This window comes from Ursus arctos, unplaced genomic scaffold (assembly GCF_023065955.2).
Source record: "Ursus arctos isolate Adak ecotype North America unplaced genomic scaffold, UrsArc2.0 scaffold_24, whole genome shotgun sequence".
Classification (NCBI taxonomy): Eukaryota; Metazoa; Chordata; class Mammalia; order Carnivora; family Ursidae; genus Ursus; species Ursus arctos.
In genome coordinates, this window is record NW_026622919.1 from 3,520,460 (window position 1) to 3,539,465 (window position 19,006).

Consider the following 19,006-nt stretch of genomic DNA (forward strand, 5'->3'; position numbering starts at 1 on the left):
GACTGGCTGACTTCTGTGGTGCCACCTTGTGCCTTCATAGCTCTGCCCCACGACAGAGTGTGGGCACGGTCTGTCTTCCTCGCCAGCTTCTCTGTCATGTGATGGGTTCGTCTCCACGGGTTCATTTTGTTCTCTGTCAGCTGAGCAAAAGGATGGGTGGAGTGCACGGATTTTGTAACATTGGTCTTGTGGTTTTACAGAGAAAGGGGTGATGTATAATTAGCAAGGCAGAAAGGGAGCACAGGAAACAGGAAGGGGATGTGCAGTGCTCGAGTGGCGGAGTGGATGTCCAAAGTAGAAAAAAGCAAGCAGGCAAACTCCCCCCATCTGTACTCACTCTGACTTGTCAGGGAACTGCTGGAATTTCACACCATGGTGTTAATTGTTTGCATACTTTGTGAAGCCTGGGCATTTATTTCCTAAGACTACTAATTGAATTTGGTTTAGAAGTGCATAGAAAACCCAGTGAGCTGGTTTGATCATCCCTGCTGAAGTAGTAAAAGTACCAGAAAGATCACTTCTGGAAATATCAATTGAATTTATCATAAATGGTCGGTGCTTGTAATGCATTAGCTTAATCGAGTTAAAGAATGAACTTTTCAGATAGACTGGTCGCCATTGCTGTCGTACAAAACTATTAGGTTTGTTTGGTCTTTAAACATTTTCCTTTTGACCCAGGACAGTGTTAACTTTAACTGTCCCTTCCTTCCACGGTGGGCTGATGAGTATTTCTACCGAGCTAATGGGATACCTAACGTGCTTACTCTGTGATCACTTAAAAGCCTGTAAAGCTGGTTCAGCAGAACCTTTTCATCTTCGAGAACAGGAACCTTAGTTCATAGAATCATAAAATGTTCAGAGATGGAACTTATAAATCCGGGTCAGCACCTTCCTGTGCGGGGGCAAGGTGGGTGACGGGAGAGAGCCACGGGAGGGGGTGTGGGGCTGCACTTTGAAGAACAGGTAGGATCCAGGTGGAAAACTAGACAATATTACAAAATTTTTTTTTATCACAGCGATACACATGCATGGTTTAAAAGATCATAGACCGTGCAGTTCACATGAATGCTTGTAACAGCATTCTTCCTCAGCTGTGGCATGGATAAGCCAGGTAAGGTACAGCCCTACAGCGGAGTAGTATTCAGCCGTGAAAAGGAAGGCAGTGCTGATCCAAGCCACAGCGTGGCTGACTCCTGACAACAGGTTGAGGGGAGGACACCTGACACAGAAGGCCACCTGTTGTACGGAGACGAGTCCACAGACACAGAAAGCTTACTGTCTGCCTGGAACTGGGGAGGGAGCGACTGCTGATGGGAATGGAATTTTCTTTTTGGGGTGCTAAAAACACCCTAGAATTAGATGGTGGTAGTCACATGGCTTTGTGAACGCACGAAAACCACTGAACGGTACACTTTGAAAAAGTAAATTTTGTGGTTTGTGAACTATATCTTAATTTTTAAAAATTTTACCTTAAGGAAATTTAATACCATTTTCAGGTCGAAGTAATTTTTCCAGTATTGTTCAGTCTTCACATAAATAGTGGAACACAAAATGTAACCAACACCGATTCCGTTTCACCTTTTAAATTTGGAGCGTCTGCATTGATTTCAGCCGCCTTGTTTAACAAATACAAACATTTGCCATCTCGGAGAAAAGAGGATCGTAGAGCGAACTAACGGATGAAAACCAGCAGTTCCCTGTCCCACCTGGAGACCCTCCCTGGGGCAGCCATTCTGAAATTAGGTCAGTGTTTGTCGCCCTGTTTAGTTCCAGTTCAGAGCCGTACTCTCCAACTGCGGCCTGACCGCCTGCAGACGTCCGTTGACTCTGGGTTGCGCACGGCGCTCTGCTGAGCAGCCGCATGTCTTCCCGCTGCCAGCCTGCCTTTCCTGGAGCTCTTCTTCGCCTCCGTTTGTCCTTCGCCTGGTTTTCTTGGAAATTATCGGTTGCTTTCTAAAGTACTCCTCCTCTGCCCCGAGTTTCTCTCTGGTGCTTTCTGTCTGCTTGAACACATCGGTCCGTTGTCTCCGCCTGGACAGGGCCGGTCATTCTGCTCAAGCCCAGAGTCGTTCCTCTTACTTTACTCTGTGGTCTCTGTTGGGACTTTGCTGCAAGTCGTTCTGGGGTCCTGCTCTGTGGGAACAGCTTTTCTTAGGTCCCTGTCTTTTCTGTTTTGGGTTTATCTTAAGTTTGCAGAAGCATATTTTCTAGAAGTTTCCTAAGAAAGGCTACTTGGGAGGTTTATGTCCTGAGTGTGCATTATTAGAAAATGTCTTGGTGTGTCTTTAACACTTCTTGTTCTGGGATTCGATGTAAAATTCTTTCAGTAGAGTTTTCTTGTAATTTTGATGGCTTGTTTTGGTTACCGTTATATGTTCGGAAGACTTTTCCTCCACTTTGTTTCATGGAGCCAGTTTGTTCATTTTTACCAATGTATCATATTTCCTTATTTGAATATAACACAGTTTTTAAAAATCCGTTCCACTTTTGATGGATACTTTAGGTGGTTTCCAGTTTTGCGTTATTGCTACAGATGCTGCTATGACCGCTCCTAGTCACATTTCCTGGCATTTGTGGGGCGGGTATGGCCCCAGCAGCGTTTGCAGAAAAGGCCGTCTGCGGGCTTTTCTCCCCACTGAGCTGTGTGGCCGCCCTGTTGCCTCGAGCGTTTATGTCCGCGTGGGGCTCTGCGTCCCGTTCTTCTCACTCCCGTGCCGGGACCGCGCGGTCTCACAGCCCCTGAGTCAGAGCAAGCCTGCTGAGCTTGCCTTTCGCGCTGGCATCGAATCTGTACGTCGTCTGGAAGAAAATCGGCATCGTTGGTGACGAGTCCCGACTACAGTTTCCCTCTCCATTTATTTAGGTCCTCCTCAGAGTCTTTCAGTAACATTTTCGGATTTCGTTCCACAGAACTCTTGGGGGTTGTTGACAGGTCTCTTCCAGGGGGCCTGCTGCCTGCTGGTTGCTAATACACTGAAGGGCACGTGTACGCGCCGACTTGGCTCTGACCGGCAGTCTTGTCAAGCCCTGCTCGTGGTTCCAGCAGCTCGTCCTTGCGTTCTTTCACCTTCGCTACGTGGACTGTCACACCAACCGTGAAGTTAATGGTTTCATTTCTCCCCTCTTTCCACTCCTTATGTCTTTTTTCTCGCCCTGTTTAACTGGCGAGGGCATTAGGGCCTGATTCTCCTGTGCTCCTTGGTTGAGAAAGATCGGGCTAGAAAATCCTCAAGCTCAGTATCAAGGGAGCTGCTGAGGGTGACACCCTTCATTTCTTCTCCGTCTGAGAAGCTTTCAACTTTTCCCTGCAGAGTGTAACGTGTACTAGAAATTGTAGACACTTTCGTCATATTGAGAAGAGATTCCTCTGTTTCTCGTTTGCCAAGAGACTCTTTTTCTGTCATTAATGGGTGTTCAGTCAGTCCACAGAGTACTTTTCTTGCACACGTGCGTGTGCACACATACACACATGTGACATTGCTACAGGAATATACGACCACATCAGGGGACCAGCCCAACCCTGTCCCGGCCCCTTTGCTGACCAGCCGTAGTTGAAAACATGAAGTGTTCTCCTGTGTAAAACAGGCACTGCATTCTGAAACCTTAGTACGAAAAAAATAATGCAGAGTGTCTCATTAATAATTTATGATATTGAACATATGCTGAAATGATGTACAGATATATTGGATTAAATAAAATTTATCATTTAAAGTTCATTTTACCTGTTCTTTTAGTTTTTTGATGTGGCTACTAGAAAATTTAAAATTACGTATTTGGCTCATATTATATATTTCTTTGGATACCACTGGCTACATAGACCGATACTTGTGTGCAGACGTAGTTTGTAACAATAGCAGCTATCAGGTATTGGGTGTTTCCTGGATGTCTGCCCTGTTCTAAGCATTTTTCCAATAACCCTATGAAGTCAGAAGATTTTCTCCATTTCTTTGATGAGCAAACTCACAGACATGGAAAGAGGAAGCAGCTCACAGACACATGGCTTGTGGGTGGGACACCCAGGAGGGCCCCCCTAGCAGTTGGCACCTGGGCCTGTGCTTTTAGTCACCACCTGTCCAGACCACGGTGACATCTCACATCTGTGGGGAAAGGCTGTGCTTCTCAGTAAATGGTGAGGACACTTGACTATCCATTCAGGAAAAATTTAGATTCCCTTTGTCATTCTGTGCTTAAAAGAACAAACACAAAAACTCCAGATGGATTACAGATCAAAGTATATAGACTTTAATATATAGTGTATGTACGTGTTTGTATGTGCACCTGTGTATTGTATATACTTTGAAGATTTTTATTTATTTTTCTTTATTTGAGAGAGAGAGAGAGAGAGCATGTGTGGGGGAGCAGAGGGAGAGGAACAAGCAGGCTCCCCGCTGAGCACAGAGCCCGATGCGGGACTTGATCCCAGGACCCTGAGATGGTGACTCGAGCCAAAGTCAAGTCAAACACTTAACCGACTGAGCCACCCAGGCGCGCTCCCCTGTATGATACATACTTTGACCTGTAATTGATTTGAAGGTTTTTGTTTTTCAAAGTATAGAATGACAAAAATATGTAGATATATACAAAATATACATTATATACATGAATGTAATATATGTGTGTGTGTATATATATAATACTTGTATATAATGTAAATTTTTAAAATGAACATTTTTTACAATTTCACTGGGAAGGAACACCACTTCCTAAACAGGTCACAAAAACCCAGATCAAAAAGAAAATATAATTGGGGGCACCTGGGTGGCTCAGTCGTTAAGCGTCTGCCTTCCGCCCAGGGCATGATCCCAAGGCTCTGGGATCGAGCCTCAGGTCGGGCTCCCTGCTCTGCTGGGAGCCTGCTTCTCCTCTCCCGCTCCCCCTGCTTGTGTTCCCTTTCTTGCTGGCTGTCTCTCTCTCTGTCAAATAAATTAAAATATATATATATATAATTGACAGACTTGACTTCATATGAATGAACTTAACATATAAATATATTATTTATATTTTATTTTGTGTGACAGAAGCTCTCACCGGAGAGGCGTAGAGAGCCAGTAAACCTAAGTGGCCAGTATTCCTAGTAAACAGGGAGATGCAAATCACAACAGCCATCGCATTAGCCACGCAGAAAGGAGTGCTGACAGGCTTGTGGGAACGTGGACATTCTTGTGTGTGGTGTGGAGTTTCAGGAGGCGGTCTGACAGTCTAGCCGGTGGTTGTACCGCCCGGTGCCCAGATCTCAGTTTCTCACTACCACCCTCTGTTACAAGGAGCCGGGGACCGTGGGGAAGTGCTTGATTCCAGGGCTGGGGCAGGGAGAAATACAAGCTGAGCCTGCCTGACAAATCTGGTGACGGCAGAGGCATCCTCCCCCATAGCACTCAGTCACCAAGGGACATCACTGACTGCTCACCTTCGCCACATGCGGTCAAGGTTCGTATGATGGGCCTTCGACATGATGCCCGAGAACACAACCTTGCTTTTTGTGCCATCGTTGCCAGAAGTGCACAACCTCCGTGACGTCAGCAGGAAACCCCCAACAAATCCAAACCAGTGAACGTTCTACAAGATAAGTGACCCGTTCTCTGCCAGGGATCAAGCCCATGACACATACAACCAGGAAACTGTCACAGATTGGGGACCGAAGACACACGACAGGCAGTGGGACTCCTGGATTGGAGGCCACGAGAGGCCTGGTGGCATCCCTGGGAGTGCTGGCCGGCTGTCAGCACCGTGTCCTTGTCAACTTGTCTGTCTCAATAACTGTGGTTATGTAGGACGGGGACGGTGACGCTGGGGGAGCTGGGTGAAGGAGGTCCAGGGACTCCATGTTGTTGCCATTTCTCTGCAAATCTCAAATGATTGCAGATACAGAGTTAAGTGCCCGTACCAGCTGACTCTGTAATTCAGCTTTCCTGAGCATCTTCCTCTGACATACTTGCCAAGAGCAGAAAGCCCGATGTGGAAGATTGGGAATTGTAGCTCAGGGTTGATGGCAAAGTATCAGTAGCACCTTCAAGGTCATCTGTCGGGAGTCGAAGTCTGGCAAAGACATTATCGTGCAATGTACCCGTTTCTAAAAATTGAGGTAGATCTGTACGCTCCAGTCCTGGAAAATTTCGAAGACCTATTAGTGGAAAAAGTAACTTGTAGAAAAATACATATTTAACCTTTGTTATGTAGGCCATAAACAAGGACTTGTATGTTTTGTATTTTATATCCTGTCCCCTGGGCCTCTACCAGGAGCATGGTAATCATGTATTTCTTCTCTAAAAACAAGAAGAGGGGCGCCTGGTGGGCTTAGTCAGTGGAGCGAGCGACTCCTCATCTCAAGAGTTGTGAGTTCGAGCCCCATGGTGGATGTAGAGATTCCTTAAAACTAAAATCTTAAAAAGATAATAATAATAAAAACAAGAGGAAAGTAAGTTTGGTATATTCTGCCTTCAGTGAGATAATCCTTTCTTTGTGTTAAAAAATAAAAATACTCAGGGTGACGGTTCAGTGTTTATGCTTTATTTCACGAGCAGTTTGTTTTGGTCAAAACAAGGAGACTGGAATTAGCTTTAGGGAGCGGTGCTGACTGGTTTGCCTTGGTGGTTCTTACTCTTGTTTCAGGAGAGCTGCTGTCATTTGGGCAACGTGAGAGCTCAGGGAAATGCTTGCCTTCCAGGCTGCACGATTCTGTCTGGTTGCTGTGGACAGCGTGCATCCCACAGGATGGGCGCACACAGAGCGCACATCGGCCACGGGAAGACCCCCCCTGGGCGTGGTGTCGGCAGGCCAGGGTCCGCGTGGCTCTGACACGCTCCTGTGTCCTAAGCGTGCCTCGTCATGAGAAGCGGATGATGGGGATGATGGTGGTAGGAGTGGTCCCCTGCTCTGCCCCAGGGTTATTTTCATGCTGAAAAGAGATTCTGTATTTCTGTGGAAGTATCTGTGTTTCTTTGCAAACTGATACATGCTTTTTAGAATTACCCGATTGATGATTGTGCCTTAGCCTTTAGTTAACATGACAGACCCTCGCCAGACTCCGCAGCTCTGAGCCTCTTTCCTGTGTGGACCTTCCCGTCTTTTTACCTTCCAGCCTGCATTTTCTGGGTCTCTTTTTCATGCAAACTTCTTTCCCAGGTAGGTTTCCTGGCTTCTGTGGCCATGGGCTTCTCGTGGTGGGGGGAGCCAGGCAGCGCCAGGCCTCCAAGGGCCTCTGTCTGAAAGTGCCCTTCCTCTCCCAGAGAGTGCCTCCTCACCCCAATGACGGCCAGTGTCTTCGAGATCGTGGTCCAGGGTGGTGTTGGACCCTCTCCAGGCCTCCTCAACACCAGAGAATGCCACTAGGATTTTCTGACCTTTCCACTTGGACTGCCCACTTCCCCCATTCTCCCCCCTCTCCCACGGACTGATTTTTGCCATTCTTCCACTAAGAGCTTGGACTGCCAGGCCTCTGTGCTCGGATCCTTAGCATGCCGCATGGCAGTTTATGTGACTGCTGCTGTGCACTGGGTCCTCCCCGGCCCTGTGGTGTGTCCAGGGAGGCACAGTGTCCTCATCTTCGAGCCCCTGGCACATGGCCAGAGGGTACGCAGTGCAGTCCAGCAGGTGTTGAGTTGAACAGCTGGTGAAGACTCAAGCCTCTTTGGAATGAATGCAGAGTATTCGGGAAATACCTGTTTTTTTTTTTTTTTTTTAAAGATTTTATTTATTTATGTGACAGAGAGACAGCCAGCGAGAGAGAGGGAACACAAGCAGGGGGAGTGGGAGAGGAAGAAGCAGGCTCACAGCGGAGGAGCCCGATGTGGGACTCGATCCCGGAGTGCCGGGATCACGCCCTGAGCCGAAGGCAGACGCTTTTAACGACTGCGCTACCCAGGCGCCCCGGGAAATACCTGTTTTAAGAAATAATGAGCAATGTGTGTGAGTAGCTAGAAGTTGGGGGAGCAGGTTGTCCAAGGGTGTTAGCTCCCTCGGGTTACCAGGGAGTGGGGGGCCCGGCTTGGGCCCCCGAGCGCGAGTCTCTTCACGGAGAAGTGGCCGTGCTTGCCAGACCTGCCGCCGTTGTGCGGTCAGTTTCATTAGTCTTCACGGTGAGGAATCGGGAGCAGGACGTCCAGGGAGGAGTGTGAATGTGCTTCGTACATCACAGAGCTGTAGAGAAGAGAAGCCCGTCTACAGTCTTTCTGTTTCGGGCGTGTTGTCGCTGAGGCTCACATGTCATCTTCTCGGCGATGCCTGTGGCCACCACCGTATTTAATGCTTCAACACGCCCCCCCTCCCCACGCGCTCCTGGTTGCCTCTGTCACCTGTCGACTGGCTATTGCCTGTTCCCACAAAGGCACCAGTGTATGTGCAAAGGGCAAACCCGTTTTAATATTAAGAAAACCATTTCAGAAAATAAAAAAGAAGTACTGGTGAATATCAGCAGAGCATGGGCCCATCCTCTGTAGAACATGAATTTCCTCTTTTTCTCCCCATATACATTCAAAGGTAATTGAATTTACTGGGAAAAATGGCTACTTGTAAACCTTTGAGCCTTCTCCTCACGTAGCCAGCAGAGGGCAGCACACATGGCATTGAGCACATGCAGTATTTTTTTACTTTATTTTAAAAAAGGTCTCTCAGGGGCGCCTGGGTGGCTCAGTAGTTGGGCACAGTAGTTTGAGAGACTTTTTTTTTTTTTTTTAAGATTTTATTTATTTATTTATTTGACAGAGACAGCCAGCGAGAGAGGGAACACAAGCAGGGGGAGTGGGAGAGGAAGAAGCAGTCTCCCAGCAGAGGAGCCCGATGTGGGGCTCGATCCCATGGCGACGGGATCACGCCTGAGCCGAAGGCAGATGCTTAACGACTGAGCCCCCCAGCTACTTTCCGTACAGTTTGAGTCGTCGTCTTTCTCGTCTGCACGTCGCGCTGCCGCTCCTCTGTCTTCGTGGAGTATGACGGTTCTGTGTAGCACCATGAATGTTGTCACACTTTTATTTTCCCAAGTGTCTGTGACTCATTTCCGAATGTTTCCCGGGCCTGTTGAGATTGGTGATGGTGGCTGCTGAGTGCAGTCCTGTCGGGATGTTGTTCCATCGCTGCCAGAAAGTGGAGAGTCATTTAAGAAGGGTCCCCGGGCTGCCCCCCTCCCCAAGAGCACCCTGAGCCGGACGTGGGCTCTCCGGCACGAGGGCTCTGCATGGTCGTGATGAATGTGTGCACCCCCTTCTCAGGAAAAAATGCACGTGAACTCAACACCGTGTGGTTTTTAGTTTTATGGCATTTTATGGCGTTGACGGCGAATGTTCTTTACGCAGAAACCAGGATCAGACTTTGTGAAGAATTGCACCTTTCTTACTTTTTTCTTACAAGAGTTAATGGCTCTTCTTGGAGAAAATTGAAATTTAAGTTGCGTGCATAATGCAGAGGGCAGGAGGACATGGTTTGGATTGGGCTTTTAAAATATATACCTAATTGATTCCGACTTTTTCTTTTGATAATAAAAGTGCTAAAGATTCTGCCTCACAGAGGTCCATACGGGCAAATGTGATTGGGGACCCCACCACGTCCTTTGTCAGGTGCAAGGCTTTTCAGGGAATGGCGATGCTCTTTGAATTCCTCATTTGAAGGCTTTGCAACACATACATATTTTCTCTGTCCTCAGCATTTTTTTGGGGGGGGGGGCAAGGTCTACTCATGTCTGTGAGGAAAAACAGTACAAATCCGTGTTTTTCAGGTAACCCAAGCAGTAGTAATTTTCCAAAGAGTGTGAGTACTTCCAAGTGCCCGTGGATTTTCTTTTGCAGAGATCGATGCCTTTGTCACCCTCTATCCCAGCATATAGCTGCGCTTCTGGGAGTTTCAGGACCCTCGCGTGATTGTACGCCCCACACTACTCTCCCACTGGCAGCTTGTCAGGAAAGATCTCAGCTGCAGAGGAGGCCATCGGGAAGCAAAACCACTTACCCTCACATCCCAGAAAGGCTGCAGGGCTCCATGGGCCTCTGCGAGTGGAGACAAGGGGTGAGGCTGGAAACTGGAGGGCGGGCAGAAGGTGTTCATGGCGGGCACATAGGCTCTCAGGTCTCCTGTCCGGGTCTCACAGCAAGGCGGTGTCTCTTCCTCTCTTGGTAGAGCGTGAAGGTTTGATTTCTGAGGAGGGCTGTGATGGCATGGAGAGAGTGGACTTCAGTGTGTGTGTCCCGTCCTTTCTCCCTCCACCTGGCGGCCTGGATGCTGCTGGCCAAAAGTACAGGCCACACAGGCCAGCGAGGAGCCCGGAGAGTGGTTCTTCGGGCTAGTAGGAGGAAGAACCCACAGAGCCCCTCGTGCTTTATTATTTTACAGTGAGACCCAGCACTCCACAGGCCACAACCACCACACACCGCTTCTAATCAGGTCGTTGGTGCCTGGCCCTTAGACGTGGAGGAACAGCCTGTGTTTACCGCACATTGAAGGAAAACCCTCAGCATTACACAGGAGAACAAAGCAAGTGGAAGAAAAGGTGTTTGAGGAAACAGATCATAGCAGAACATGTTAAAAGCCACGTGCTCAACTTGAGTCTTAGATGTGGTGTGAATGAAGCAAGAATAGGACGCTATCCAAAAGGGGCATTCAGAGACTAAGAGTGAGTTTGTGCAAACTAAAACCAGCTGAAAGAAAGCAGTGCAAAGACTAGAAGATGAAGTAGAGAGCTGTCCCAGTGCCGGCGGCCGTGCCAGGCCGGGAGTCCGAGCTGGGCCCCAACCGGCCCTTCTTGCTCAGAGCTCCCTTCTGAGCTCACAGAGGGCTGTCGTCCTGCTGTGTGCTCTCGAGGTACAAGGAGAGCCAGCTGGCCCTCTGGCCTCTTCCCGTATGGCCACCAGCCCCACGTGTGTGAGCTCCTCCCCTGTGACCTGATCGCCTCCCACAGGCCTCACCTCCGAATGCCGTCACGTTAGGGTTTCAGCACACAGATTTGGGGTAGACACGAGCATTGAGTCCATTGTAAGAATAGTTCCTAGAAAGTGGCTCCACAAGGAGACGAAAAATAGGAGTAAAAATGTAAAAATTAAAAGATCCACAGTGCAGGTCCAGCGTCTAACAGAAACTCTAAACAGTGAGAGCTGAGCAAAAGGGTAGGACATCAAAGATGATGAGACTTCAGCCTTGGGGTCTGCGTGAGGGCTTGCATGGTGCGTGAAACGGACCCACGCCTGGACACCTCGTTACAATACTGCACAGTGCCAAGGGTAAAGACCCTGAGAGCTTTCTGAGCGGGAAAAAGATCCCTTAGAAAATTCTGGGAGTCATGGGGCGCCTGGGTGGCTCAGTTGGTTAAGCACATGCCTTTGGCTCAGGTCATGATCCTTGAGTTCCTGGATTGAGTCCTGCGTCAGGCTTCCTGCTCAGCGGGGAGTCTGCTTCTCCCTCTGACCACCCCCCCCATGCTCTCTTTCGCTCTCTCTCTCAAATAAATAAAATCTTAAAAAAAAAAAAAAAAAAGAAAAGAAAAAATTCTGGGAGTCAGAATGGCACGGTCACTCCCAGCACTATGGGGACAGAAGGCAGTGAGGGTGAGGAAGCGATGTTAACGCAGTTCTGTATCCAGAGTGCCTGTCGAGTGTGGGAGAAGAACAGGGGTGTTTCTGGACGTGCGAAATCCCTGTGTCCTTTCTCTGTTAGTTATGAGAGGGTGTGCTCCAAAAGGAGAAGGAGCCCAGGAAAGAAACATGGAATCAGAGACATGGAGGCCCGCGTTTGGAAATGGCGGAGGGAATTGCCAGGGTGCTGGTGTGAAAGCGGCCAGGCCGGGCCGCGGAGATTTTTGGCCAGCTGTCCCAGAAGCTGGCTTGCTCCTGTGGACAGTGGCATACCTTGGTGTGGAGAGCCTGACTTTCAGTCTTTAACACAGAGAAGTAAGCAAACAGAAACAAAAGAGACACTTGATGCCATTCTGTGGTAATTGTAGTCCTAGTAGGTTGTACAGCTAAGCTGTGAGCAGTATTTATGGAAGTGGTAAATACTGGTTTAACCCAAAATGTACGTGTAACCATACCGAGCGTGCGTCAGTGGTTGTTGGGGGGGGGGGGGGTAGGGGTCAAAGCTGAGTCTTCAGCTTGCATAGCAAGCAGTCGATGTCCAGAATTGGAGACTTGGGAATAAAGAGTGTACGTGTGTTGTTTGGAAGCAGGGAGGTAATTAGCAGAGCAGAGAGCTGACAGGGCTACCTCTACGGAGCAGGATGCGACGGTGGGGGGGTACCGTTGGGCAGGAAACTGTGGGTTTCTGTTTTAAGCCATAGTTACTGTTTGTTTTTTATGTGATGTGTGCATGTTATTTTGGTTAAAGAAGAAAAACCAGGCATGAGGGTAAGAGAAAAACCTGGAGGGACAACTGGGTCACGTTCAGGAGGGTCTTGAAACTGTGACGAGGAGCTGAGACTTCGAGGCAGCTGATGGGGCTGTTGCAGATGCAAGGAGCGGCTCCTGGCAGCTTGTGGTGTGGTCTGGTGCCCCGGCCACCTCTGCCCTTCTCCGTCCTGCTGTGCTGGAGGCTGCCCTGCGTGGACTGCGTCTACAGGCCGCCTTACCCTCCAGCGCCCGCTGGATTTGTCCAGGGGCTTGGAGGGTCAGAGGAGAAAGAGGTCAAGGTGTTTTCCCCCTGCCAGGTAGCTGAGGGTTAGTCGAGCCCTGTCGCACGGCCTGTCAGGCCCCTCTGCGGGCAGCCACCTCCTCCCGCAGGCCTGGCACTGGTAGGGAGCCCCTTGCTAACGCTGGGGAGCTTCACCACCGCTTGGGAGGCTCCCCAGACTGCACCCTGACTTTTGTAGCCAATCTCTCAGTTAACTCTCCGGCCTCACACTTGGAGTGTACTCTGTGTCCTCGGGATTACGACTGATGATGTAGGTACCGTGCTGAGAAAAAGAACGGCCCGGAACGTCACATGGGGGCTCCCGTACATTTTTGCCCAGCGTCATTGTAAACCGTTACCTGTTTGCACGTTCTTAACAGTCACCAGAAAAGATGAGGGTGGGGTGAAGGATTAAGGCTATTTAAGGTATTTTATTAATTGAAAACATAAAATGTCTTGAGTCAAAACACCTGCCATCCAAGCGCCCGTATGTGTGATTTTACTATGAGTAGCTCTAGTGTTGTCTTCCACTTTGTTGGTTTAATGCTGATCGTGGCGCCTGAGCCAGTCTCTCTGCCTCCCATCTCATCCTCCGACGGCTCTGAAGCCTGGGGGACTGTCCTGCTTTTGTAGTATGCCGTTGTTCTTCTAGGGACTTCATGGTGTCCCTTGAACTTGGGCACGGCGGCCGTTGAAAGAGCTGTGTTACAATCCTACGCACTCTCTTTGGGATCGAGGCTGTAGCTGTGCCTGGTGAGAGGCTGGTAATTTGTTTCCGTTCGCCCAGGAAGGCCCGGTGTGTGCCTGTTGGCTGACATGATGGTAAGTAGCACCCACTTGCGATCTGACAAGCATGCCAAGATCTGGATGATAAGTGTTGAAGTCACTTTCCTTATGAGTGAGTCAGACATGTAATTTGGTGCTTTGGTAGTTAAACTTCTATTTTAAGGAACTGCAGACCTGGCTCTTCATCCCTGCTTCCTCTTCTAACAGCCTAACCTGTTGCACTCGCGGTGGGAGAGCGGCAATCACACAGGAGGCGGTGTGGCGCCCGCTCTCCCCACCCAGGGGTGATAGATATGTGGGAGCCATGGGGAATCCCTCGTGTGAGACGTGAACTGGGCCGCGTGGCAGTGAGTGCCGCAGCGCGGAGTGGGCCAGGGCTGAGAGTTGCGGGGTCCAGAGCCGCAGGGCAGGATGGGCGGGGAGGCTGAGGCGCGCCGTGCGGTGGGGACCCTGTCGGCGGCCTGCCACCTGGAAGATGCTGTCTACCTCCTTCTGCCTGCCCAGGCCAGAGTGCTCGGCCATCCTTGACTTCTTTCACACGCATGAGGACTCCATCGGCAAGTGCTTGGCGCTACCTTAGAAGTAAACAGAACAGGAATCCGATCACTGATCACTGTCTGCGTAAGCTGCCATCATCTCTCGCCCGGATGAAGCTTCTGGCCCTCCTGTCCTGCATCTGTTGTCAGCCAGCAGCCGGAGTGCTCTCATCACAAAGGAGGTCCGGTCCTCCACTCTGTTCCAGCCCCGGCAGTGGCTCCCCATCTCACCCATGGTGGAAGCCAGCCCTTAAAATAGCCAGCGAGGCCCTCGACAGCCCTCCCCCCCACCCCCGCCTTGCTGTCCCCTCCAGCTGCCGTTGGCTCTGCCGCAGCTGCCCCGGCCAGGAGCAGCCAGCCAGCCCTGACCACGTGCCCCCCCAGCCCCACGTGGCATTTCTCTTCGAGCATATTTTGCTCATGTATTTTGCTCCTCGCTGCCCTGCCCTCCGCAGCTCCCAGTAGAGTGTAAGCAGCGTGAGGGCGGGTGCCGTGGTCCTCTGGTGCATCTCTGGTCCCCACACTCTGTGGGGTGCCCACACTGCGTGCTCAGCGAATGCTGAGAGAAGCCAATGGAGGAAGCGATTACAGACCTGCTTGTAACACACAGAAACTTCTGTAAGGCAAAGATAACACACGTGCTGATAAAAACCAGTGACAGGTTGTGAGAAAAGGTGACAACGTTTAATACAATGAATTCGTAATCTGCAAACCAATAAGGAAAAATAACCAATAGGAAAGTGGGTAAAGGGTATGAATAAGCACTTCATAAAAGAGGAAATACCACAAACTGTCTGAAAGAAGCATCTGCACCACTAGTCATCAGGTCAGTGTAGACTGTAGCCACCATTTTTTGCTGCTCAGACTCACGGAAATGAAGTTTGTCCTGTCGGGGAGGTGGCAGACCTGGGCAGTGTCTGTGAAGGGGGGTACGTGTCCGTGCCCAGTGGCCAGGTGGGCCTGCCTTTGGACACCTGTTCCAGAGAGGCGCCCTACTGCCTGACAGTAGGTGGAAAGTAGAAGTGACCTGACCTCTTAAAAGCTGGGATTAGCATCAGAGACCGGCCCTGGCACCAGGGGGTAGAAATGATGATTTGGGAATAATTAAACTTAGATTTTGAAATGGGGCTGGATGGGACTTGGCCTGGCACTCGTTACAGAAGGATACGCAAAGGAGAAAGCATTAACTCTGATTTTGAAATACTAAACTAAAGGTAAGAAGTTGGGTTTCTGTCAGTTGACTCTGCAAAACAGAGTGGTTTTTAAAAAGTATGTTTGCCTATTTATTTATTATTAGGCAAGAAGGGAAACTGTGGGCTGAGGCCACTGCCCTTGAGGCATCTGTGGCCACGGCCAGAGCGTGGCTGGAAGCCTCGCGCTGGTGTCTTGCTGTAGAGACGTTTGCATTTTACCTGAGGGCCCGGCCTCAGGATGGCAGGCCCAGGCCTCCTGCACACCTGTTGTGGGGAGGGGCCCGCACAACCAGAACCAGTTGGGGGGAGTGGGGAGGGGGTCCAGCAGGGGAACCAGCTAGGGCGTGGGCCCTGCGGCCAGACTCCTTGGTTCAATGCCAGGTTTCAGACTTCGGGCAAGCCCTGTGACGCCTCTGGGCCTCCCTTTCCCCTCCCATGAATCGGGGCCAAAGAGAACCCCTCACAGGGCGCTCCCGGAATTAGGTGAGTCAGCCATGGGCACAAAGCGAGCACCCGGAAAATGTGACCTACAGCAATGATGCCCTAGGCACACGTTGTTTTATTTGTCACTTGTAAGGAGAAGTGACTGAGGCGGGGACCCTGTAGGCCCTCCCAGGAACACGTGGAGGCTGGAGCTGGAGCCGGCAGCTCTGCTCTGAGAACGTTGGTTCAGGGGACGATCAGAGATGCCCCAGAGTGTGTGCACGTGGGTGTTGAGATTGGCAGGAGAACTTGAAACCACTTAAAAGTCTTACGGTAGGGGGTCGGTTAGATACTCGGTCTGTAGCATGGATGATAGAAAATGTCATCAGTCTCCATTTACAGTCATGGAAAAATGTTTGTCGTAAGTGAAAAATGGCTGGTTATAAAAAAAGCATATAAAATATCCAGGTTCTGTTTATGTGTTTCTCTATAGATACATATTTATTTCCCTCTATGTACCTATTTCTTGAGAAAACATAAGTACATCTTGAGAGAGATAAATACATCTCTGTTATATATTATATGACATGATTGTTATAGGGATCACATATAAGATATAGGAAATATACGGAGATCAAAGGTATATTTGTGAATGTGTGTATACACAGAGGGCGAGGCAGAAGCAGAATGAGAGTGTAATACATAGAACAGAAATCTGGAAAAATATTAATAATGTATACCAAAATTTCATCAGTGGTTATCCCTGGGTGTTGGGGTTAAGGCTTTTCCTCCCATTACTTGTTAATCTGATTTCAACAACAGTCATGTGTCACCGTGACTATAATAAGAGTATGTGGAAACAAACAGTTTGGTACAATGCAGTAGAAAATAGAATGGAGATAAAATTGAACTTATATTGGAAATGTTGCCCTTGGACTTTCTGTCCCTCTCAAATCTGCCTTCTCCTTTTAGCCTGTGACCTCATAGCATACCGTAACGATTGCGATCTCTTAGTCATTGTCGTCGGAAGTGGCTGTTACCTCCTTGTGAGCCCTGGGACTTTACGTGATTCTGTTCTAAGAAAGTGTTCGCAAAGTGGAGAGAGAAAGGACAGCCAGCTCTGTCCGCGGCCCTGGCTGAATCCAGGGAAGACTGCAGGTGCCGCCGCCCGACCCCTCGGACTGGAGCCCAGGGCTTCCAGGGAGGAGGCGGTTAACTACTCAGAGCTTCTTGGGCTCGACTTCAGGAACTGGGTGGTGGCCGTGACGCCTCTGCCGCTGGAGGCTCATTGGTTCCCCTGTCCCGGAAGGAGCGCTGAGCTGTCCGGGTGGCAGACGGCCCACAGGTATTCCTGGCCCCACCCGGCCCCCCACCCGGGGAAACTCTGTGCAGTTCTCCTTTGAAGAATAACATCCAGCAGCCTTCAGGGTCCTGCTGTGACGGGAAGAGATGGTCCTTCAAACCGCGGAGGAGGACGGTGAGTCCCAGTCCCGCCTGGGTGTTCGGAGCGGGGGTTGCGGCGCTCTTGATCCGTACGTGACCTCCTGTGATGACAGTTTTACTGCCTTTCGGGGAGCAGCCGCCACCCCTCTCTGGCTTTTCTCTTACTGTTCTCAGGAGAATGACTGGGGAGTGCGTTCGTGGTTCGGGAGCCGAGGCTTGTGTGTGCCTGCGTGTAACTCGGTGTGTTTTCAAACCAAAGAAGTGCCCGCCCCCCGCCCCAGCCCCAGTCTCGGCTTTTCAGTAACCATCACCCTGCGAAGAGCCTGTGTCCTCAGTGATGTATCTGCTTCCTGACTCTGAGTACAGTCCACCCGGAGCTCAGGGGGGTCGCACGCCCCCAGAGTGAGTGTGACGGTGAGAAGTGTGGCCGTCAGAGCCCAGGCTGGCAGCACCCCCGAGGCATCCGTCTTTATGAAATGAGTCGGAGGGAATGCACAGAGTTAATGTGACCTTCCTCTTTCCGTGTTGGTAGAGACTGGCGGGGCCCCGTGGTGTCTGTAGACCTCCTTCACCGTCTCCGCACCCACACAGCACACAGTGAAGCTCTGAGAGAAGGGCTGACAGACTGGGGGTTATAAACCCCTGCGGGCCCTGGAAGAGAACGCTGGGAGCGCCCCTGAGTCGGGGCTCCGAGACGCTCGAGTCCCGGGAGTTTCGCGCACGGACGTGTGTATATTTTGTGAGGGCTGCACTAGATGGCGATGTTTTAATGCCGTGAGACGAAGCAGCAAACTGTCCTGCTTCGCAGTTAGTGATGAATGATAGGAGTAAGTTGAAATAAGTATTACACTGTATTTCAGATAGATTCTGGGAAAATTATAACAAGTTTTGGGGGGACGTTTTATGCTTTTCCTTATCTGGTTCACTATAAAATACATTTTCAAGTTTCACCTCTAAGTGCAGCTTATCTTGGACGATATCTATGGGGTGACTTGGATAATACTAGTCTGCATGGGGGAGGGGCAGCAGAGAGAGGCGGTTCTGCGTTAGCCTCGAACCACCCATGTGGGAGGTGTATCTGCCAGGTGCATCCACAGTCGCCAGGGTCTCTCTTGGGAAAGGAGATACTTTGGAGCAGAGGAAGAGGACGCTTTACTGATGATTCAGGACAGTAGGTGTGAGCCTGGCCCAGGCAGACCGTGACCCCCGCTCACCGTGCCGCGTGTTCCCCCTTGCGTGCTGCTGCTCCTTCCCAGGGAGCCTGGCCTCAGACCCACAGGAGACCCCGCTGAAGAGTCACTTGGGAGGCTGACTCAGGGGGTCCTGTGTCATCGGCCTCCAGCTGTCTTGGGGGCCCTGGCATCCCACCTGCAGCGCTCACTGGGTGCGACGAGAGTGGGGCGCCATCTTGGGGCTGGGAACTCAGAGCTCGGAGTTCAGAGACCGGATTCCTGGGCAGCTTTGCTTGGAATGAGTCACCTTCAGGAACTGCTGGCCGCTCTCATTTCCCTCACCCCTCCCAGGAGTGCTTTGTCCTGTCATCTGTTTGGGACTAGGGAGGTCAGCGTTGCCCTTTTAACTGCCGCTGAAACAGATCCCGTAGGGATCACGATGAGAAGCAGAAATGGCACTCGGGCAGGCGTAACAGTGAAGGGAGCAAATGGACTTGGCTCTGGCAGGTTCCCCAAGGTCCCAGGGCAGAGAGGTGAGCGTCAGCGTTCCGCTCCTCACAGAGCCGCCCTTCCTAGGTCCGCAGAGCCTGAAGAGCACAGCTAGGAAAGGGTAAGTGAGGGTTGTTGAAAATGTCTCTGAAGGAGTGAGCTCTTTTCCTGCTGCACTAATCTCAGATCCATAACCTGGAAATTACAGATGCTTTTTGCCTCTGCCCTTGTGTGGTGCCTGCGCTCCTCGGTTTCCATTCCAGTGTTGTGCAGGTGTAAGTGAGAAGCAAGCAGGGTCTTCGCCACCGGACGCTGGTTTCCAGCAACTTCGATCTTTTCAGTGCTTAGTCCCCCTTGATTCGCCCTTGAACCTTTTCTTTGG

General features: G+C 50.4%; 1 protein-coding gene across 5 annotated transcripts in view; it reads left to right on the forward strand.

The window, feature by feature from the left end:
* CYTH1 (cytohesin 1) overlaps positions 1–19,006 on the forward strand; it is a 77,729-nt gene that overhangs the window by 20,177 nt on the left and 38,546 nt on the right. Inside the window, exon 1 of one of the 5 annotated variants that reach the window (XM_044378778.3) lies at positions 16,112–16,997. The exons of 2 other annotated variants lie outside the window; for them this stretch is intronic. In XM_044378778.3, the coding sequence (XP_044234713.1) occupies positions 16,970–16,997 (28 nt within the window). In that variant the 5' untranslated portion in view covers positions 16,112–16,969. Of the gene's footprint in view, positions 1–16,111; positions 16,998–18,679; positions 18,746–19,006 lie in introns of those variants that run through there. 2 more of the 5 variants (XM_026484007.4, XM_044378779.3) reach the window with 2 other exon arrangements.